We start from the raw sequence: 23,759 nt of genomic DNA, 5'->3' as shown, positions 1-23,759 counted from the left end.
AGACTTGTCAGGTTGCTCATGTTTAGCTGACAGTGCCATTGTCTAACTTCATCACTTCAGTAAAGAATGTATTTCCTGATGACATTTTCACTGCATAACAACAACCTGAGCAGTTTACAGTCTACGACTACACAAAAACTACACGGTGAGTGAGTTTTTTAAAGCCAGATTCTGATATTTTTAGAGTCAAAATTCATACATTTAACTGTTGTAGGCTTGTTTCAAGGTGCTATATGTACGTTGTTGCTATGGCTACATAGCTATGTGTTAGCATTAACAGCTGTTTGCTTGTCAAAAGCTTCAGCCATTGTTGCGTTTATAAAACATGGGGTTAGCCCATAGACTGCATATATCTTTATATACCATGGGTTAGACTATGTCCTCTAGGCAGTGCTACTTCTTCATCCTCTCATGTTGGATGTATGATCAAAAGTTTCTGTAAAGGAGGTCATTGGTTACACTGGCACACTTTAGACTCTTGACCTCAGTATTTCTAAAACCCTGACTGCGTGAACCTGTTGTAGATCACCTTTGCTGTAGTTTGCATCTGCATAGAGTCACAAATTTCAGCTTAAAATGCAGTCAGGGATGTACATTTTCTATGTGTCAGCAGTATTCCACTGTGAACATATTTGCACATAGCTTTAATCGATGTAATGTGCACTCCGAGAGGAAGAGTGCAAAACTTGCTTTAATGAAAAAAACTATGAATAAATATTAACATAAATAAACTCTATGTGTGCTTTTGCTGTTTTGCTCTTTGTTTTAGTTCCTGTCCAACCACAAAGCAACGAGATTGGACCCAGCCAGACTCATCCGGTCAGTGTTATAATTCTGGTGTTTTGTTGTGATGTTATGGTTATTTGATAGGTCTGCACATGAGCAAATATCAGCCACTGGCTTTGTCACATGGGGTAATTTTGGATAAAATCATCAAACAGTTTGTTTTAAATAGTTTCAATTAGCAGAGAATAAAACCTTTTTTCACTTTCTCCTGCTTCTCCCATAATCCAGGGGACTACATAAAAAATGCATAAAAATAACAGGATTTATCTCTTAAATATTTTACATCTCAGTCAGCCATGTGATGCCTGGCTAAACAGGACACGTGTGTGCCAGACTGTTGTTTTCTTTTCCATCAGCTGCCCCACCACTGCAAAGCACATGGCAGCCGTTGATGTTTGCATTTATGTTTCTGTCACAGATAGTGAAATACTGACTGTGGTACACGATTAGAGGGAAGAAGTGAGGGATAGATGGAGAGTGGCAGAAGGAGAGGAAGGATAGCATAGGTGAGAAATAAGAAGGGCAGATGTTAGAGTAAGGGGCAGGAAAAGAGGGAGAAAACAACAACCAGAGAGACTGGGAAAAAGAAGCAAGAAAAGGAAAGAGAGGCAGAGTGAGTTGTGTCCAATGGATAAATGTCAGTAGGAGCTTCATCGTCCCTCTGAGCTGAACTCTCCCTCCCAAAATGCCATGTGTAAATCGCGTAGCCGGGGCCCTCGGCCAGCCTCCCCTAGCACTGTAATGAGATTACAGACCTCTACAATACTGTGTGTGTGAGAGAGTGTGTGTGAAACAGTGAGAGAATACTACTGAGCCTGCGTGGAAGTGTACAATTTCAATGGCTCACATGGGGCGAGCGAATAAGCGGCATCACTCACACCACCAAACAAGACGTATCAAGGAAGATTTGGTTACTTATTTATCATTCCACACACACTCCGTGGACTTATTTTCACCCCCTCTTTACTCCCAGCACATGAGCTGCATAAAAGAAGTACTGAGGTTGATCTTTATCAATGTGGGTCAGTATAATCAGCCTCTCGCATGTCACATGTTAAGATGTAAATTGTACAACTTTTAACCTCAGTGACCAACTTGTGGATCAGAGTCCTGCTAATGACATTAAAAACATATAATAAACACACTAAATGTTTATTATGGAAAGCACAGACACTTATTTAATATTAAATCTCCACAGGAACACTGCAGCTGCATTATGGTGATATTATAAGAGATTAAAATATCATTAAGCATGATAAGTTTATTGTAAACTCATTATGAAAGCATATAGTGAGTCTCTGTACAGCAATATATTTTTCCTATAGCCTAATGCCTCTTCCTGCATCTCATTTTAATTAAATATTTACACAGTGGAACAATATAGCAGGCTATTAATACTGTTTCCAGCTCCTGTTTGTGAGCACATGATGTTTACACCACGGCTTCTCCTCTCAGACTAGCCTTTCAGACCTTTTTCCAAATCTAATATACCCATCCATAAATAGCTCACCTATCGAGCCCATATTTGGCATGAGTGACGCGGGTCCGGAGCCAATCCAGCCCGTTAGATCCCTCTGTCCCCGCCTCTCCATGCTCCACCTCCACACTAATAACTCCTCAACCGCCCATTTGCCTTAAATGGACAAGTAGGGGAGTTGATTGACAAACCAAACAACGCCCCTTCGTTTACCAAGCCCCTCCCCTCCTTTGGCTCCCTATCAGTGTCTATTTTGGCAACACGGATACGCATGGAGCCTCCATCACCTCCAGTCTCATTTACGCACCGAGTCCGATAATGCGCGCAGGTACAGGGATCCTAACCGCCACATTTCCAGCCGCCACACTGAGCAATTAATCTCCTCTTACGGACTAATATGAAAGAAGTGGATGTAGAGGTCTGACACTGCCAAGAAAGGAGGCATATTTCTTGTGGATCGTTCTTGTTTTCCATCACCGAGCGTCAGCATGGATGTCTTGGCGAACCACAGTATCTTTCAGGAACTTCAGCTCGTCCACGACACCGGCTACTTCTCTGCCATGCCTTCGCTGGAAGAAAACTGGCAGCAGGTACGTCTCAACTTTCAATCCCAGCCCGCTGTTAACATCCTTCATCACGGAGGGTTTTAAACTCGCTCGCTGATTTGTAATCACATGCGCTCGGGGATGCAGGCGTCAACTTTTTCCACCCCTGAAAGCGTGGATGGGTGTTTGTGTGTGTGTGTGTGTGTGTGTGTGTGTGTGTGTGTGAGTGAGTGAGTGTGAGAGGAGTTCGGGCAGAAATTAGGAGATGAAATGCTTCCTATCACTCATATATCAGACATATTTTTTCCGAGAGATGGCAAAGTGGATAAGATGCAGACGCACGTAATAAAGCTGTCAAATGCGATTTAGGAAGATGAAGATCCGAATCCCATAATAGGGACCGAATTGGTCGTGAATAATACATCTGCATCCCTCAGATTACTGAGTTGTGAACCCCCACTCTGCATGGATAGAAGTCCCCTCTCTTATTCATTATAGATATCCTAACATGTCTGGCTTTGTACCATCTTTAAATGCAGTGGTGGAAAAAAAAAGTGCGAAGGCAGTGGAGGAAAAGAATGTCATCTGAACTGTCATCTGCATGTTCGTTTCCAACACCCCCACACCCCCCTTACTTCCTTCATCCAACTTCAGTGGATGATGAATATTGAGAGAAAAGCACAGGGATCCACGCGGCCACATGGTGATGGATGCGTGGGGAGACGCACTGGTACTTTACACGGCCATTACTGCTCTTATATTCCACAGTATCTCCTCTCTGTTCATATCAGTGCAAAAATCCACAGTGGAAAGTGTATTATTACACCTGTGTTTGGGTTGGTTGAGGCTTTATGAATTTTCCAGACATTGTAACTGTTAGAAATGTTACTGCTACTTGTAGAAATACTGTCTTTTTTTAACAGTTTCTGGTGTTAAAATGCGTAAAATCTCAGTGTTTCATACCCTTATCTTTTTAGTTGCACCTTTCATACATAGGAGAAACATCTTTCATTACTCCTACACTCTTTTTGTCCCTACTTAAGCCCAAATAAGGGCCATACAGCCGTCAGCCCACCTGCATTGCTGCTGCTGCTGGTGATGATGCTTTCCATGCTGCACTTGACTGACCGGGCAAAAAAAAAAATCATTGCATGGAAATTTGATGCCAGTATTGTTCATGCAATACGAGCTTCAGCTTTTTTCCCCACTTCTCTGCTCCACGCTTAAGGGAGGGTTGGAGGGAGGGGGGAGTGACAGGGGGAGAGATAGAGGTAGAGAGAGAGAGAGAGAGAGAGAGAGAAACCGGTGCGTGACCGGCGGATCCATTCGTTGTGGCCAAGCAGCCTAATTGGCATCCTACTGTTAGCCACTGACGCATCTTTTCATAACAAGTCTCCAACTCCCTGCCTTCACTGTCAGTGGATTTTTTAAAATTGCATGGGGCCTACGTGTACCATATGCAGTGTGTGTCTCCTGTTTCTCACCCACAGCCTGCATATCAAAATCAATACCTAATGCAAATGGGAGAGAGAGAGAAATTGAGAGAGAGATGCATGTATAAAAGGCAGAAAGGCTGGGAAAGCTCTTATCTGTCGAGACTGGAAATGTCAGTGTTCTTTGATTGTGTGCAGCTTATTTTCTCTGAGAGAATGTCCATTTTGGAGTTAGAGAAAATCATCATGAAGTTTAACAGTCACAGTTTCTTAAATGTGGAGGCTTTAGTTTTATTTCCTTTAACCAAGCAGATATCTGCTCTCGTTTAGCAGCTGTTATCTATTTTTCTGCTATTACTTTGCAGGGAAAAAAGGAAGGAGTAAAGGGATAAACTCATCAAAAACAAAAATGTCACAGGCTTCTTGCCTAATAGCATCAATAGATCTACATCACCTGAGATGTAAGCTGACAGGCTTCTGGCACCTTTAGTCACTTTTGCTACTTAAGAAGTGCCAATTTCATTTCATTGTCAGTGCATCAGTTTTTTTTTTTTACATGATTCTAATTCAAAATAGGACCATAATTAAAGAAATCAAAAAAGGGGTGTGTGTGTTTTGGGGAGGGGGGGGTGTTATTCATAGAGTTTAAAAACACCTTTTCAACCAATTTGCTGGCTTTAATTCAAAGCATTTGAAGTCTTGTGTCCTATTATAAGTCACTGGAGCAATTATCAAAGTTTTTTTGGAAAACAACCCTTATCCAGGATAAGAAGATTGTATTGTGTCCTTCTGAGCACACGGATTATGACTTGCCCCACACTTTGACAAGCCCTCCCACCCTGCGCAGCATAGACATGTTCTTGGCAGAGCAATCCTTGTGTTCATTGTGGTGACATGAAGATGCCACCGAGCTCTTTCCTGAATACAGGAATTATGAGTCGTGGCTCGCCTTTAAAAGCTCCGTCTCCCCGCAGTTTGAGCAATCCCCTCTGTATTCCAGGCACAATTTAGAATTTGATGCTTTTATGGGGGCTGATGGTGAGATAGGAGGCCGTTGTAGTCGGCCCCTAAATGGCTCCCTGAGATGCGATGGCAAGAATGAAGACTGTGTCCCCTGTTGGTGTATGTGAGGCATGATTTAGGCAGTTATAGGGGGATGGGGAGTAGAAAAGGAGGAAAGTGTTTTGGAGGTCTGCAGATGGTACATTTGAGGCTGCTATTTGTTCCATTATTGAACCTAATAGAGCCAAACTGAACTGTGCTGTCTCGCTTCCAAATCCCAGTACAGTTGGTTGTTCAGAGTTGGAACAAACAGCAGGGCTGAGCTGGATTTGGAACAAGCAGGGCTGATCAGAACTTACTCATTATTTGTGGAATCCAGTTTCCTTCAAAGCAAAGAGTACACGTGTTATTTTGCATCTTTATACCAACAGAAATGGCTTGTTATCTTGGCTGCAATTTCTAGCGCTTGTTATGCTCTTTTGTAAACCAGCGTTCGCTCTGATAAAGCCTCATTTGGGTTTACTGTCAAGCATTTATCTGCATCTTCTGAGCATTTAGTTGCTGAAATTAAAAAAAGAAAAAAAACAAAAACATCTGGATTGAATTTCGCCCTGATATGATGGATTTTTCAGCCGTCCTCAGGTTGAGCTGATGACATGCCCTCATCCACAGCACTTGACCCTGATGGGTAGGACGTAACAGGACACCACAAATGGCTGTCTGTCATTGACCTCAGGACACACTCCATACCCTCCAACACATATATTATCCCTTAGGGGGTTCAACACACACACACACTTGCACGCACATGTACACTGATTGCCTGATGCCTACCCAAGCGAAATGTCTGTATGTTGCTGCACAATGCATTATGGGTTTCTATATGTGGATGTGGACAGATTGTATGTAGCTTCTGTGTTTCTAAAAGTGGAAGGAGCAAACCCTGATGCATCCACTTACATCCACTCGGTAACACGCACATTTCCCAGGCAGCGGCGGCAGTGGCAGTAGAGGCAGCAGCTCTATCTGGGGGGATGGGGTGCAGAGGGGAACGTGTAGAGGTGGGGGATGTTGCTGAGCATGCAGACCCCCCCCCCCTTCGCTGCAGGGTTTCGAATTTCACAGTCCGGTGGGCTCGAACCCCTCCAGGAGCGAGGAGCACACATGCAGATAGACAGAGAAGAAGAGGGTATGTGTCCAGGATCAGGATGAAGAGGTAGGGATGCAGTTAGATGAAGTTATTTTGTATTTTGGCTGAGGCCTCGGAGGGGACAGTCGCTCCTCACTTGGTTGTTAAAGTTGTGGTCAGGGCCAGAGAGATGCATCAGCATGGTGACCCCTCTGTCAGCCTCTAGAGGGATCATGATGAGGATAGGAAGACAGAAAGAAAGACAGAGGAAGAAGAAGCAACACAGGATAGAGCAGGGAGTCTGTGAATATCCATATGCATCCATACGTGTCTGTGTGTGTCTGCGGACGTGCACGCCGGTGCGCATGTGTCTCAGTATGTTATGTAATCCTCAGTAGGCCACAGCTGCTTTCTCACACACAGCAGGCATGCTGGGGAGCGCAGCCAACTGGCCCCCTCCTTCCTGTCTGCGTCTTCCTCCATCCCTCGTTCCTCCTTTCTCTCCTTTTTCTTTTTTTTCCTCACACTTTCTTCTTATAGAATTAGCACAGTATGGATTTTTGATCTCTGCAGGGTTGTTGTGTAAGCTCAGGTCTTGTGCGTTTTCCCCAATGCTGTACACACCACTCACTTCTGTTGTAACAGTGGCTTGCCAGGTAACAATGTTCCCCCAAGTTGCTCTGCTTCAGTTTTGCGGAGCACCGGCAATGAGAATGAATGAGTGTAGGAAGGTAAAATAAATGAGCCAGTTTTAAAACACACCTCATATCTGGTCTGCGACCTTTTACTGGCTGCTATTTGATGTAATTTTATGCAAATTAAAATTAAATCAATCCTGTAACAGGCACAGTTCAGTATTCTGTGAGCAGGAGGAGGAAGGACAAACTGGGACTTAATCTTATTTGTCTCAGAAGAGCTCCTGGTAGTGGCTCTGTTGCTCGCCTATGGCTTTATTAAAATGTCACATCAACTGTAAGCAGGAGATGTGGAATTCCTGAAATCAAGTTTGGACAGTCTCCAAAGAAAAATGTAGTTAATTCCCTTTTAGTTTAACTGACGTCTGCTCCCGTTTGCACAAAGCCTCTCGAAATGAGATGGAAGGTAGGAGAGTAGCAGTGCAGTATCACCCCAGATGGGACAGCAGAGCCATCCCTGAGAGTTTACTTGCATTCATGTAAAACACCAGCACTCATTTCAGCAGTTAATTTCCAGGCTTCCTCAAAGTATTCCAGTGAGCTCGTGATGCTCAGATGTCGAATATGAAATTGATTTCCAGCTGCGTTGTTTGGCTCACCTCTAACCCGATAGCAGTCAGAAGATCTCGAAGATGGATGCCACGTAGAATCTATTTGACACGACTTGGCCCGTGACGCAGCCAGGCATGAAAGGGAGCCTTTGTGCGCCAGTGCACAATGCAGCATTTCTGCTGGATGCTTTTTTAAAGTGTTTTCAGACACAAGGTTATTACTCAATGCATTGATCCTGAGAAAAGATGTCTGATTTCTGTAATAAAAGAGCTATGAGTTCATCTAATTAGTATAAACAGATAAATGAGCTGTAACCGCAAAAACTCAATTTGGCTCCTGAGAAGCAGCGGTTATGTTAACAAGCAGTGCTCACAGTTTTTTAGGAGCTCAGTATTTTTTTTACCTTTATTTTAGTCTCTAGAGGTTAGAACATCCTCTGATTTTTTTTTTTTAATCTCTGCTGCATGCATGCATCGTTACATGCACATGCACAGGTTTGTTGTTACATGCAGGCCTAGATTTTAATTTTGCAGGATATTCTCTTGAGATCAGGATGTATTTTCTGTGCATGCACACACCGTCACTTGCAGGTGCGCAGGTTTGTGTGTCTGTGTATGTTGTGTAATGAGATGTGCGAGCGACCCCCTGACCCAGTAACATCCATTCTGCCATAAGAGCGCTTAGTGAACTCTGCCACCTCTGTCTCATCACTCAGGCAGCTGAGAGGCAATTGCCAGTGATAGGTGCCTGCTACTGCTTTATGGGCGTTGATGAAAAGGTGGGAAGCGCTGATGAAAGAGAGGACGGCGAAGGAAGTATTCATTTGTCTGATGCTTTGGTGACTGGCCTGTCACAGGGAGAGAGAGGTGGAAGGGTGAGAGGCAGAGGAGGTGGTGTAGGAGAGAAAGGCAGCGGGGAGGGAGAGGGAGCGTGGTGAACAAGCACATCTTTATGTATGGCTTCCGTCTGTGAAACGCTCTGCCACCCCAGGTTTGATTAACAGTGAGAAGAGGAGCCAGTCATTTTTTTCGCCTCACACCAGCACACATGGCTTGGCAATGACTTTCACATCATTTGAGGCGAAATCGGGAAGCCGTTACAGCACCTTACAGTGATCCGACATGCTTCGCTTCTGCCATCCGGCTTGGCAACCGCAGGGAGAAAAGAGAAAGGAAGAGAAGGAAGAGACGTCTCAGGGACTCATTTTATGCTTTGGAATCACCACCAGCTCTCTCTCTCTTTATCTCATGACTCTCTCTTGCTCTCTTTCTCTTTGACAAATTCTGAGAAGACAGTTTTGACGAAGTCACAGCTGCCTTGTTTGATTTGCCCTGCGCTAACCCCTATTTAAAGTCAGCCTCCCTGCAAAAAAGTTGAACTCAGGAGAGTTATGCAATCAAAATTTGGCACAATGCTGAACAAAGGCCCTTTTACACAGAGCACGAAGGCACAAAGAAAAATTTGCTGAAGAAATTGTTGCCTCAAAATATTTACATCTAATTTAAGACAGTTCCCCAGTTATTTAAATAAAGTTTTCCCCCATGAAAGGACAAAATGGTTGTGAGCCCTGCATTCCAGAGGAGCTGCTCAAATATCAGCTGCGTCTGTTATGGCAAATAGATTGACCATGAGTGGACAAGCCCGCACCCTCTGTCAGGAGGCTGCAGTATATAGCCTTGGCCTGCATATATGGTGTACAGTCATAAAATACACCAAGAATGTAGCAAACAAACAGCTGTTTGACTTTTTATCATGCTGATAATAAGCACAAAGGAATAGCTCAACACAGCACAAAGTCTTGAAAGGAGGGAAACAGCTAGTTGGGTGTATGATGGTAACAAAATCTGCCTATTAGCACCTCTAAAGCTCACCAGTTAACATGTTTTAGTCACTTTTAGTCTTTTTGTCACTATGAGCTTGCCCAGCAACCAGTGGAGACTCCAGGAAGTCACTGCACCCAGCCAGGAAATAGTATTTCCCAAAATGTCGAACAGTTCCCTTAACTACTTGCTGTCATCAGTTATGCAGATTTTTCCACTAACTGAATCAAAGCGCCAATATAATAACTGACTGTTTCTCTGGGCTTTGTCAAAGAGACGTGGCTGCTGTTAGAGGTAAACAATAAGATGATCTGCTGTTGTCACTAATATTAGTATCTGTTGGCAAGTTTAATATTTTGTCTGTTTTACCTTGTGTGTGTATTGTTCCATTCAGTCACATGTTTTAAATAGCATGTAAACTAATCACCATGAATAACTCTATGCAATAGGGCCTTGACTATGTAAAGACTCCACGTATTTGGTTGCCTTAATTACTTTCTCCCCGTCTTCCTACTGGGTCCACACTTTGTTTAATCTTCCAGTCTGCTCACATATTTGGAAATCCATTGGCTCTGATAATGGCCACATATTCACACCATGTCCAGGCATTTTATAGCCACCATTGGCTGTGACATCCAAAGCGCTACATCCCATCTTCCTGCCTACCTGTTGCTAGGCAGCCTTGGCAAGCAGGAAGACCAGCTTTGGCCTATTTGTTTGTTTAGCTGTCAGTCTGGGAGGCTAATCCCACCCCGAGGGACTCCTAGCCATCCAGAAACCAGAGATCCGGCCATGTGGACCGTCTCCCTCCAAAGATTGAGCGAGAGACAAGGGGAGAAAAAGATGGAGGGGGAGAAAGAGAGAGACAAGGGCAATTTGCCCTGAGTAAACACCGCTGCTTGTTGTTGTCATATGAAGCCAGTCATCAATCACGGCCCTAAGCTCTTGGTGGTGACAGCCGCAAGGACGCGCCACGCTCTGAAACCGGTTGGATAGTTTATAAAGCGAGACAGTCACTGGTGAAGATCACAGCTGAGTTGTCAGAGCAGGCCTTGTTGACTTTTTAGGCAAGCGTGTGCTTTTGTGAAAGGACATTATGTTGGCTTGAGGTTGCATTCAGGGACCAGTAAAGACGTAACAATGCCAGTTACTGGCTCTGCGAATGGGTGTGTGCACTTGACTTTTAGGTGTCTTATGTAAGCTCCAGAAAGTTAGTGTGTCTTTGTCTTTGTAAGAGTCTATGTAGTCACGTGTGTATGCACGCTTTGCATGCCAGCCAACGCTCAGCGCTCAGCTGCGGTTGTTCTACATGCAAAGCCAGTGGTGTTTTTCCACCTGCTATGGCTCACTGCTCCAAAGCTGTCCGGCTGGTTGGTCAGTGAGTCAGGACCTTTCTCCTCCTTCAATATCTCAGTATCTGTCTTTCCTCCAAACATCCCTCATCCTCTTTCCTGCCCTTATCTCTCTGTATTTCTATCTCTTCCTCCTCCTCTATTTCCTATCTTTTTGCATCATCACTCTTCTGCTTTTAGTGCTTCTACTTGTGTCTCTACAAGACAAGGTCATAAAGCAGGACCCATTTTAATTGTGCAAATTCCCAGATGACATTTGCAATTAATCAAATCACCAAAAATCAAAACCTTTTATTTTTAGGGCCCTTGAAGGTCAGAAACAGATAAAGGATGTTTTCCATTGTCAGCAGCTGATGCTAAATTCATTGGAAGATTAAACTGGGTCCCAAATTACCCTAAAGACACTGGTGTCTCCAGCCAACTGGGTACGTCATGTAGTTTCAGTTGTTTCGAGCCCCCGCAGGGTTGAGTTGTCTGAATAAGATACGACTTGTATCCTCAAAACCAGGCAGATTCAGCTTGAATTGGGATTAGCCTACATGTCAAAGCCTGAAAGCGCAATTTTTCACTAAGAAAAATATTATTTTGACATGCACCCTTGAAAAAAAAGGCTCTAAGTGTCAAAGTAGACAGACAGAGGGGGTGAGAGGATTCTGCACCCTGCTTAACTCTTCCAATGGCCTGGGAAGTGCCCTTCCGTGATTTAATGAGACCTGTGGGAAGAGCCATTCATCAGCGTGACAGCGTACCTCTGTTTCCCATTGTTCTGTTCTGGTATGTGAGGAGAGCAGTGTGTGTTTTAGCCTTAATGATGGGGCTGGCAACCCTTTGATTAGATGAATCTCCTGGTGCTAATTAAGATTTGGGCTGCCAAAAGACATCTGTGTTTATGCCTTCCTCCCTCTCTGTTTCCCCTGGATGTACTTGCACGTGAGTGTATGTGCATGAGCAGTTCACGGGATGTGTTTTGTGGTGTTTGTGATTTTGATACAGTATTTTGGTCTGAACTGGCAGTTTGGGTGGTGTCTTGTGGGCTGACATAAGTGCAGAGCCTTGGGCAAAGGCAGTTGGTCACTTCAAACAAATCTGGGTGCAAAAACTGTTTACTTCTGATAAGTAGATTTTTTAGGAGGTCATTATATTGTGTCTTTATTGATTATACTATTATTCCAGTAACAGAATCTGCATTTATTCATAGATTGTTCTATTATCTCCCCAAGAAGTTCTATTATTCAGTGTTGAATCAATAAAAACAAACTATCTGTATGGGGATCTGTGATACAACTCTTAGTAAATACCAGCAGTTTGCGACTTAAAAACATTTAAGAACCCCTGCTGTAGATGTTTTCCCCATCTTTTAACTAAACTGATGGTGTCACATAAATGTTTCACTACCCAGTTCCCCCTTGTGTATTTTCAGGGAAGAGAATTTGATAACTTATGCTAACAAGAACGAAGGCATCCCCGTCCTCCTTCCCCCCCTCCGCCGAACCCTCCCTTCCTCAAATCACTCGTCTCTGCAAGTGTTTGTGTGGCTAGACAGCACATCCTCCTGCTCTCCAGTTTACTGCTATGTGTTATTCAGTCTATTGCCCCAGATATTATTTCATTGTAAAATGATGCCAATTAGTAAAGCCAGTCGCCGGTGGCTGTGGTCTGGCTTCGTCTCTGTTCCGGCGGGGAAAGTTATTTGGGTCGGCAGCTATTTTCAGCCTGTGATGTTGCCAGGAATACTTTAGGGAGCAGCCACTGTTTTATAAGAGAGCACATCAATAATTTTCATTGGTGTATGTGTGTGTATGTGCATGTGTGTGTGTTTGAGCAAGAAAGTCAGAGCTTCACAGACAGAGTTTATTGGGTTTATGTGTGTGTGTGTTTGTACCTGTGTGTGCACGAGGAAGAAAAGTGGCGGTTTTCTCTCGAATATTCAGCAGAGCAGGTGGTGCATGTACTGTACAGTGTGTGTGTGTCTATAAGCACACAAACACACACACGTTCCTATGTTGCCTGCGTTTCACTATAACTGTCAGGACCTCCTGTTAATTTAAAACACATTAATTTTCCAGCCTTTAAACTTTAACCCCAAATCTTAATTCAGCTCTTATTTTTTGGCTTCGCCCTTTGCCCTGTAATCACACGCTTTTTCAAACTGAATGCTCTACTTGTGGGACAGTAGCCAAAGCACACACACCAACACACACAGAGCTAAAGGCCTAAAGTCAATGAGTTCCTAACACCTTTCTCTGTGCGTCTCATCACCCTCTTCCCCTCTCTGCTGAGCAGCTGTATATTGTCAGGATGAAATTGGGGTGAAAAGTCCTCGCTCTCCACTCATGCTTCCCCCACTGAAAAGCCAGCCACTCCGCACTGCAGGGTGAACGGGTTCAGACTGCCGTGCTGCCTCCGCCCATCCGCATACAACCTAAACTCACATGCACCCTCTCTTCCTACACTATCTCTTGGAGGAGAGCCCACAGCGGTAGTGGTGGCAAGGAGACGTCTTTCAATATTTTAAGCAGCTTGGGCTAATCTTTGTTGCTCAGGTTTGTTTTGAAAGCACTGCCACGGGAATAAAGACGGAACGACAGTGCCCCACCTCCTGTTTGCATGGTCTCGGCTGCACATAAAGTCGCCAGGATGTACACACTCTTGCGTAACTGCACAGATTCCCCACAAACACACACTCCCAACACGTCTGCGACCCTGAGCTAATCCACCTTGGCCTTGCGAGACTGTGCCACTGACCTGCTTTCGCTGCTCCTGCTTGTTTTCTTGCCACCTGCTCGCAACGAGCCCACAAGTCCCCCTTTTTGCTCCTTAGCTAACCCTGAGGTTTGGTGTTGTAATGAGTGGCAAAGCCTGAAACTGTGGCGGTAACAGACAAGCTAAGTGTTACACAACATCTGCACGGAAAAATCAGGGTAAACACAGACAAGATGACTGGCAGAAAAAAACAGAGGTGGCTTCTTATTCAGCCACCAAGAAGCATGTAAGAATGAACCATTTTGGCTCTTATCAGTGCAGGCACGGCACCACAGTTGCACTTCACGGTTTGTGGACGTGATTGGGGTACCGAACGGCCCTCTCTGACTGGCACTGTATGAGGAGGAAGCAGAGTTTTTCCGCTTCACTGTTCCCTTTATCTCTCCCCTCTCTCCTCTCCCCTCTGTTATTTTCGGCCCTCCTCCCCTCTCTCCCTCTTTCTCTTTTCGCTGCTCGCCACTCTTTTGTTTCTCCGTGCCTTTTCCAGCCAAGGCCCCATTCTCTTGCCCCGTCATTGTGTGCGGTAATGAAGATTAGCCAGCCCGCCGCACACAATGGGGTCTCCACATCCGGAGCACAGACTCCCCAAATCCTGCTGCAAGCTGCTAACCTCGGTGTAAAACCACTGTTGTTGCCGACCCCCTCTATCAATGCACCCACACACATGTATGTGCTCTGGCTTTTGCACGGACGCACACAAGTGTGTCCAATATGCACTCTGCGCTCCACCGTGTTGAAAGCGAATGGCTGAAATGTCTCCTGATTAGATTAGGATGGTTTTGACAGCTGAGAGGGAGCGCTTGGCGACTCATACGCCGATAAACAGCAGCTCACCCAAATCCAGTTAAAGAGAGACAGAGTTCCCCTCCCCAGCGAGTGCAACACTGCTCCAGTCGGTGGGATTATAACCCCCCACCACCACCCATCCTCCATACTCTGCTATTCTCCTCTTCTCTCCAATCTCATCCTCCTCTCCATCATTCATCTTCAGTCTCGAGCTGCTTCCTCTCTTCTCTTCTTTTCTCTTCCCTTCTCTCCTTTCCTCTCCTCTATCCCATTTCACCCTCACCTCTCCTCTCCTCGACTTAATACCGGAACAAAGACATTTTCCACACTTTGTCACAAGCTATTTAGATGGAGCAGCAGAGGTCTTTATATGCGGTGCACTTGTTGTATCCCGAGCCTAAGACCTCTTAATAATGTCTGTATCGCTCTCAAGGTCGGCCGATCTTCCCGAGTTCAATCTGTTTACTTGTCAAGCTACTTTCAGCGTTTAGAGGATACATGTGTAGCTTTGTCTGTGTGGAGAGATGGATTATCCACATGTGACAGCTGTTTATTGTAGTACAAAAGTACTGCTGCAAATGTCTATATTGAGAACAGAGATAGTCATATGTCAACATGCCACATGCTGCATTCATTCTGGGAGGATGTACCACATAATTACTTCCTATCACTTTGTTGCCAAGAGTTGAGATGTGTTAAGAAGATTGATACCATGTTAATATTTGCCCTAACTGCATCTGGAGTTTTGATCTAGTCTTGGCTGCAACTATCTTTAATTTCATTATGTCATTATTAGGTATTTCTACTTGGATTATTGGCTCATTTTAGAAAAAAAAAAATCCCACGAACATGAACTTTTTCATTTGTCATGGAAATATGGATGAATACCTACTGAGTGAACTTTTGTCTGTATCACTAGTATCAACAACAATTTCCATAAATATGTAATTTTTCAAAGGAGTTCTTCTTGGCATCCATGTTGTGTCATGGGATGACAGAGGGGAGGTCCCTGGTGTCGGGATGATGAGGATGTGTGCTTTCTGTTGTGTCTGCTCGGGAGAAAGCAATGGGAAATGTCTTTCTGCTCCATTAAGCAAAGGTCACCAGGTTTTTGCACTCTGAGTGCTCCATCATTGTGGCTTTCCTGCAAGATGAAAGGCGCTTTGAAGATCCTCCGTCACACACGTACACGTCATGTAAACCTCCAGTAACTGAGGGTTTAGCGGGGAAGATATCTTTCCCAAAAACTAGCAAGCTGAACCTCATACTTGTACTCAATTAAAAGAGCAAAACGCTAAACACTGAATATTGAAATAAAGTGTCCAAGCATTAAGTCCAATAAAGCAAAATTGAAAATGCTGCCTGAACGCTGTTTCAAGTACCCATCGTGTCTATTAGTGCACCCATCCAAACAAAAACTGACTGTGTGTAAAGGAGGTGTCAGGTTTACAACCAAATGTGCATTATTCCCTCAAACTCTGTCAGCAAATTGTGATTTAACAACTGGCAGAGTCTGTTATCAGCTTGAAGCCCACACTGTGTAAAAACCGCCTCAAGGTGCTGCGTTGCCAGGCTCTGACGGAGGAGCTGACGGCGGCTCTGATTATTACTGTGAGGCTAATGTCGTCTGATAAGGCCGCGTGTGTAATTAAGCTGTTTCCGCGGCATGTTATCTGAAGCTAGGTGAGGCTCGGCTGCCTGGAGAGATGGAGCTGTTAGTCAATGAGGAGGGAGACTCCTGTTTCCCATCTATGGCTTTTCAAGCTTCATATCTTTCCCTCTCTTTTTTTTCCTCCTAATCTGCACTGTAATTTTTTTTTGTTGCTAATGCATCAGTAGGTGGGAAGATGCTGTGGCTTCATCCTTAACCTCTTCCACTCTCTTTAAACTTTCCTACCCTGAGATGTAATTCCTTGCATAACTTGTAGAGGCCTGCTCATTCTTCTTTCACCTGTCTGTCTCTCTCTTCTTTCTGGGAAGGCAGATAAATTAGCTTTGTCTCTCCCCTCTAGCTTTTTCTCTTTGTGTCTCTACCCCTTCCATCTCTGCTTTGCTCTGTTGCTCTGGAGGCCCGTCGGGGCATCAGGAGCTCTAAGATCCCTCCTGGCCAAACACTGCACCCCCTGCCACTCGCCTCCATTGAGAGTAACAGGGTGACATGAGGACGCTCTGCTATTCAGATCAGTGTCGAGGAAAATGAAGCATAATCTCCCCACCCGCTCTCCAACCTTCCCCTCCTCCTGGCCCCGTAGGCAGGTTCCCCCCCTGCTCAACTGGGATCTGCTGATGACGCCATGCTGCTCTCCAAGGAGTCTGAAATCTGGGGGCCAGGGCTCTTAGCTAGTGCACGCAAAGGAGCAAAAACCCCTGAAGAGGTTTAGGGGGGGATGCTTTTTGGAGACTTTGTGTGTGTGTACAGGGGGTGCTCTGTAAGTACTGCTCAGCGAAGCTATAGATTACCATCTCTGTCAGCTGCGATGGCCACCGCTGATGAGCTCCTGCACGGTATCATTTCATATCGATTAGGCACTGCCACGCAAACACACACTCACAAACACACAAAGGCTGTTGGCAAGATGGCCACTGCCTAGGGCTACTGGTCATTTAGCTGTCACCTCAAAGTGATGGCTTGGCTCGGCTCACCAGATCAATGAGAGACATAGGCCCTATAACACACTATGGCAGGATAAGACACGCATGTGCATTGACACACACACATGGGCACAGTATGTGAATGACTGCTCTTTGAATTACATACCTTGCCAAACTTTTAGATAAAAGTGCCAAGGGTGTTGAAGAATTACAAACAGCAACAACAGAGATTGCTGTAAATAAAGACATTTGGGTTATCTTCTTCATTGTAGACCAGATTTTTCTGTTGATTTGACAACTGTAGTTCTACCTGTAGGGTAAAACTGTGATTAATTTCTCAGAGGGATTTTAATCTGAATTGGTATTGGCAGTGGTACTGCATTCACACCCTGTGAATTAAACCAAGGCCGCCTTATTTTCTGTGACCAATGATGCTGTGTAGTTTGAATAAAAGCATGCAACAAGCAATAAACAGACTGTCAGTCCAATGTAAAACAACAATAGAAGAGAAGCAGAGCTGCAGAGACGTCAGTGTTAATTCATCCATGACATGAATGTTACTCACTTTTAAAATGAGTAATCAAACCTCTTCTAGAAATGAAAATGGCCGAACCAAGCAATCAAAATGTCATGTTGGTGCTGAGAAGGAGTTTTTTCCAATTTGTGGAAGACAACAACGACAATCAAAAGCACATTTTGTGTAAACACAGCTTTTCTTTCTTTCTGTGAAGGCATCAAAAGACAACACCACAAACAAAATCCCTGTTACGCCATGCTGGGAACATTGTTTAAAGGGGCTATATTTATATACATGGTCTCTTATATACGTAGGTGGTGGTGATGGTCGGTAAGAGCCATTGCTTCAGCCATTTAATTAAATAAGAGGTTAGGATATGTCTTCTGAGCAGCGCTACTTCTTCAGGGCAGACTGGACGCTACAGTGTGTTATAGGACGAGACGACCAGCTGGGCCGGGGTTAGCAACAGCAAAACAGCAAAAAAGAGCAATTAAATATTTTGGGAAATACTTTCACTTTCTTGTTGGTATTCAAAATTAATTTCCAATCTTAAAGCTAAGCTAAACATGAGCGACCTCCAGCTACAGATTTACCATGCAGACATTAGGATGGCATTGAGCCTCACATTTAATGAAATAAAACAAAATTCCAAAAATGTCATACTAGAGCTTTAATGAATTCCCTTATAAATTACTCACAGATGACTACTGTTATACAGTCACTTGCCAAAATATTTTGTAAATATTGATTTTATATCCATGACTTTGCACAAAATAATGACATTAGTATTGCTTTATTTTATTTAATCACTGTCTAAAAATCTAGTTTAATAATCAAAATCTCAGTTCTAAGCAAAAAAATGATTTCCATATAAGCCAGAATCTGCAAGGACAATGCTGCAGGGAATCATGGGTCATATCTGAAAAGATGTGACAGCACCCGCACCCCCCAACCTCAGTGCATTTAACAATAGTGCTGCATCACCCCCTCCAGCTCAGGGCCCCCTTATAGTCCTGCCCTTTTCAACCCTGCAAGCATCAGTTCTGCATATTATTCATAGCACCTTGTCTCTATCACGGCATCTGTAAAACTAAACACGATCATCCTAAAATTAATGAGCCGTATCCACCCCATTACATTTATCTGTTTAGTGGTGTTTTGGGCCTTCCTTTAGGGCATTATGCATGCTCTTCTGTTCATATTTATAACCCAGGCTTTTTATTAGCGACGTAGCGGGGTGCTAACAGTTGGGAGGCAGCCTGCGCTTTGATGGTGATGGCAGGCGGCTTGGCACAGGCCAAATGTGAAGGGAGGTGACGTGGAGAGGGGATCAGCTGCCAGGCCAAGGGCCTCGTGGAAGAAGGGAGGAGAGGGTGAGACGGAGAGGGGACGCAATGAGACAGAGAGGGGGAGTGAGGGAGAGATGTTTTTTTAAATTTTACTTGAAAGTCAGAGACCGAGAAGTAGAAGTGAATGAATCTGGACTGGTTCACAGCTCTCAGCCTGTTTGACTTTGCGAGAAGCGTGTCTTGTGATCAGCGAATATTTGTCACACCTGCTGTATTTTAAGCCTCACTAACCTGAGGTGTGTTCTGCATGCATGATTCAGTGTGTGTGTATTTGCGCATGAGCTCATCTTTGTGTATGTACAGAAAAAGAAATACTAAGTGCATTTGTCTGTGGTCAGTTTTCCCTTTTGTTGGGGGGGGGGGGGGTTAAGCATTTGTTTGCATTGAAATATTTATGGGTTTCCACTGGGGTAATAGAGACAAAGAGGGCAGGGAATAAAGAGGGCAAGTGATTTAACCTAAGCTAAAAAACTGTGACCTGATCCTAAACCCAACTATAACTCTAGGTTAACTCTGTAGGAGTAAAGACACTTTTTGTGGATGAGTTATGTTTTTATATGCAGACATGCTTTTCTTGAAGTGGTTTTCCAAGTGATACCTCTACAAATAAGATGTATGTTTATTGGGAAATATGTATGTAGAGAAACGGCCACAGACCCCATGCATACTGAAGGTATTTTGACCTATAGACCAATAGCATTTTTCATAGTTTTCTGATATTTATCTACTACAAGATTAAACGATTAATCACAAGACATTTGGCACGTCATTTGATCATAAAATTAGTCGCAACCTCTCAATGACAATAAATATAAATGATATAGTGCAGCCAGCAAGGTCACACAAAGCTTAATCTTAATCATAACCTGCAAGAGACCTGTGATCATGGACAAAAAGGTCGAAATAGATTTCGTGCACCCAACACCTCTTGATTGAATTTAATAGGCCCTTTGTTTGTTTTGGTTTTTTTTTCAGTGACATTTTGACACGTCCTAGAAGGAAAAGCAAATAAGTATTAAAATTAATGATGGCTGAATTTCATTTAGCTGGTCTGGTTTCAGGGTCCTGGTATTGTTCATGCTGACTCACTGTCACTGTCATGGCTTACTGGAGCACTGGAATGGATCATTAGAAATCTTGACTGTAGTGGACACAGAAAAGTAAAATACTCCTGAACAGTGCTCCTATTGTTGGTGATACTCAGGAGAGATGCTTGACAACATGGAAGCTCGAATCTGTCATCCCACCACCCTGTGCCACCAAAGCAATTCTCTCAGGCTCTGAGGTGGAGGTGGGGCTGCTGGGACAGCCATTGGATTGTCTCAGCTTATCCTGGGTTGTGTGAAAGAATCATCCCAAAAGCCTTTTAGGAAATGGACCCTGGCTTCACGCAGAGCCAATTCATGTTGGCTCTCCAGATCAGCGTTCGTCCAAACAGAGTCGAAGCGGAGCGTTAGTGCTCCTTTATCTTGGCTTTTGTGCAATGCTTTTGGCTCTTGATTTTCTTGCCTACACAAACACAGATGCAAGTTGCGCATTCACTTTAGGCCACGAGACAAGCGAATAGACTTGTTTATGCATGTGCGTAGGTGTTCACACTAACACAAACACACACAAGAGCTGCATAATTACACACAGAGCAGCATAATTATGCTCCTCACACATACACGTGCACTTGCAAAATTATGTGCACACACACGCGCGCGAACTTGCATAATTACATGCAGCCACATACAGTACATACACCCACACTGCTCTACGCTGCACACACAGGAACTGCTGATCAACTGCATGACCTTCTCTCTAACAATGTTAATGTCACCACCTGGGGGAGGGGGAGGGGGGGGGGCTTGATGGAGTGATGGAAGGAAAGAAGGATGGGGAGAGAGAGTGCACGATAAGCCTGTCATACCTGCCCTCACCTGCAGCCTCTTTCATCCGTCTTACTTTGTTAAGCATCCCGTATTCTGTACGTACGCACATGTACACACACTGATAAGTACAGTATGCATGTATGTGTGCACACATGCTTCGCGTCGCACCTGACATCGTAGCACATCACCGTGGGTCGTAACCTAACATTTAGTGTGCATGAACCCTTTTCCCTGTGTGTGTGTGTGTGTGAGGCCCGCAGTTTGCCCGCTGACAGGATCCTGTTACGCCAAATGTCACACTTCCAAAAAGGATTCACCCCCCATGGAGAAAATGAAGTCAAGACCTTCCTTCACTCTGTCTCCCTCTCCTCTCTCCTCTCCAGCCTCCTTCACCTTGTCCCTCCATCACTCTCCTCCTCCTCCTCCTCCTTCTACTTCACCTTCCACTCAGCCCCCCTCTCACTTATCCGTTTCTATCCTCTTTTCCGCTCCCTTGAACTATCTCTACCTCACACACACACACACACACACACACTCACCTTGGTTTGCAGTCCTCAGCGTTTTGCTGAATAAAGTCCCCTTTAACTGGCTGGTTTTAGTGGATAATTAGTCCTCACCTTGGGAGAGGAGGAGACCACAATGAGAAGAAATAGAGGGGGAAGAGGGAGAGGAAGAAGGGTGATTTTGGGGAATCGATAGGTGGTGAAGCAGAAGGAGATGGGTAATAGCGAAAAGAGTGAGAAAGAGAGTGTTGAGGGGGGTGAGGGAGGTGGTGGATGGGTTGAAAGATGTCGCAGACTGTGAAAAGAGCACCTTGTATTGTTTTCCAGTTGCAGTGCATGTTATTCCCTTCATCATATCTCGACCCCTTCAATATTTAATTATGCTTTGAAAGAAAGAATAAAGGGAAAAAACCCTTCTCATTTAAGTCACAATTCACTGGCCACAGCTATCAAGGAAAACAGTAGACACCTCTCAGTGCATGAAAGAAGTTCTTTTTTAAAACCATCACAGAAAAAAAACAACCATGTAGGCGTGCAGTGGAGGGAGGAGGCACAGCACATTATCTTCACTTCTCACTGTAAATGTGGTCTGGAGCAGCTTTTTAATTTGATGTCAGTATGCTAATACTGTAAACAGTCAAAAAACAACTCCAAATCCCCTTTTGTTCCCGGAAGATGACGACTTAGAGGAGAAATCACACTCCCTTAGCAACAGACACCCCCCCTCCAAAAAAAGGAAGAAAAAAAATGTGTGGTTTTATTTTTAGAAGGTGCAAACAAGGGAAGGGGAGTTTGGGGGGGTGGTTGTAAGATTGTAAATATCTCTGATGTGTTCAGTGTGTACAACCTTATTCCTGATAATGGAACTAGCTAGTCTGTCTGTCAGTGCCTATTTACACACAAATGAAGTGGCGAGTAGCACGCACCCAGTGGAGCTGCTAGCCTCCATCTCAGCTGTCAAAACGGGTTAGTGGCTACAAGCGAAACACAACGATCCCTGGGATCAAACTGGCGCCATCCATTCAAACATAATAGCTTCATCCTTGGACATGGAGTGTCTCTTTCCCTCTCCAGTTCTCTTCTTAGAACCTTGCCAGCTTGTGTTGCAAAGTAATAGACTTCTCAGGATGCCAGTTCACACAAATCGGGGATGCAGTCTTTTATTTGCCCTCCACGGGGAGAGGTGTTTGGAGTAATAGGGATGAAGCCGACCATAACTACAGCTGAATAAATCTTCCTATCTTGGCTCACTGGAAGCCGGTGCACACATGGCTTGTCAAAGCTCTATAAAATGTTGTTTGATAGGAGTTCTGTGCAGTTTAGGACTTCTCTTGCTATCCACTCGCCTCGCTTTCGTTCCGCGCTACAGCAGTTGCAATCAATCAGTGTGTAATCAGCCGTCTTGCTGGAGCTGCCAGGTAATCCTGGCTGTCTTGGTGGCTATCTGTGCGTGTGCGCATGTGACAGCTGGCAGAGCTGCTAAGTTGCCTGTCTGGGTGAGCGGATGGCACCATGCAGATTTTCTCTCCACAGCTTGAAAAGGCATATCAGATGATCTGATGGCTGTTGAAATGGTCAAGTGGGATCTGAGAGTGAGGGTGGGCATTTTCAGTGCAGTTGACCAAATGCATGAACTTGCCTGAGCTGAATTTAAATTGAGTCTTTTCTCCCTCTTTCTCTCTTACAGACATGCCTAGAGTTGGAGCGCTATCTGCAGACAGAGCCCAAACGTTTGTCTGAACTCTTTGACCAAGACCTTGATGGTCTCCTTACCCCAGCCTATTTAAAAGAAGACGGCGAGGAGGAGCTGACAGATGCTCTGCTCCCCAGCCTGCCCAGCCTCCCTGCGCCTCCGAGCCCACCTCCAGTGATCCTCTGCCCAACGCGGAAGAACTTCCCCTCCACTGGTGCAATGAAAAGGGACCTCAAACCCAAAAGCCAGGGGCTGGAAAATGTAGAAGGGATGGAGGGAGTCCACCAGGCTCAGCTGAGTGCCGTCACCTCCCTGACACCCCCGTCATCGCCAGAGCTTGGCCGTCACCTCGTCAAACCCAACCAGACGCTGACGGCCTCGGCTGACGGGACACTCACCCTGAAGCTGGTGGCCAGGAAGGTGGGCCTTAGTGCGGCCCGGCTGGTGGCAGCACATGCCCTCCCTGTCCGAATGAAGGACGAAGAGGAGGGCGCTGCGTGTGTGATCGGGGTTGGGGAGCTACCGGAGAACAAGAAGAGGATTCACCGCTGTCAGTTCAATGGCTGCAGGAAGGTGTACACCAAGAGCTCCCACTTAAAGGCTCATCAGAGGACACACACAGGTGAGAATTAGTCAAAAGCCTGAGGGACTTTGCAGACAGATATATCAGTCTGAATGCCTTAGTTTGTATGGGAATAAAATGCACAAGCCTCTTCAATGTGCAGTAGTCAATTAGCTTCAGTACTGGTTTGATATAATTGTTTGGAATTGCCCACACAGCTCACATTAATGTACATTAATTTATGTTAATGTGTATGCTTGTATATGGGTAGAGACACAAGGTTACATGATGTAAATATAGTTTGTGAACATGCACATATTAGTTGGTGC

The 23,759-nt window shown here is 44.7% G+C and overlaps 1 protein-coding gene across 1 annotated transcript in view; it reads left to right on the top strand.

The window, feature by feature from the left end:
• Positions 1 to 2,519: 2,519 nt before the first annotated feature.
• Positions 2,520 to 23,759, top strand: part of klf7a (Kruppel-like factor 7a) — a 36,701-nt gene continuing 15,461 nt past the window's right edge. Inside the window, exons 1-2 of the mRNA XM_018661058.2 lie at positions 2,520 to 2,853; positions 22,863 to 23,490. Of these exons, the coding sequence (XP_018516574.1) occupies positions 2,752 to 2,853; positions 22,863 to 23,490 (730 nt within the window). The 5' untranslated portion in view covers positions 2,520 to 2,751. The remainder of the gene's footprint in view (positions 2,854 to 22,862; positions 23,491 to 23,759) is intronic.

Source organism: Lates calcarifer, linkage group LG7_2, assembly GCF_001640805.2.
Source record: "Lates calcarifer isolate ASB-BC8 linkage group LG7_2, TLL_Latcal_v3, whole genome shotgun sequence".
NCBI lineage: Eukaryota > Metazoa > Chordata > Actinopteri > Centropomidae > Lates > Lates calcarifer.
The sequence above is the reverse complement of the archived record's forward strand: the minus strand, read 5'-3'. Positions and strand labels throughout refer to the sequence as shown.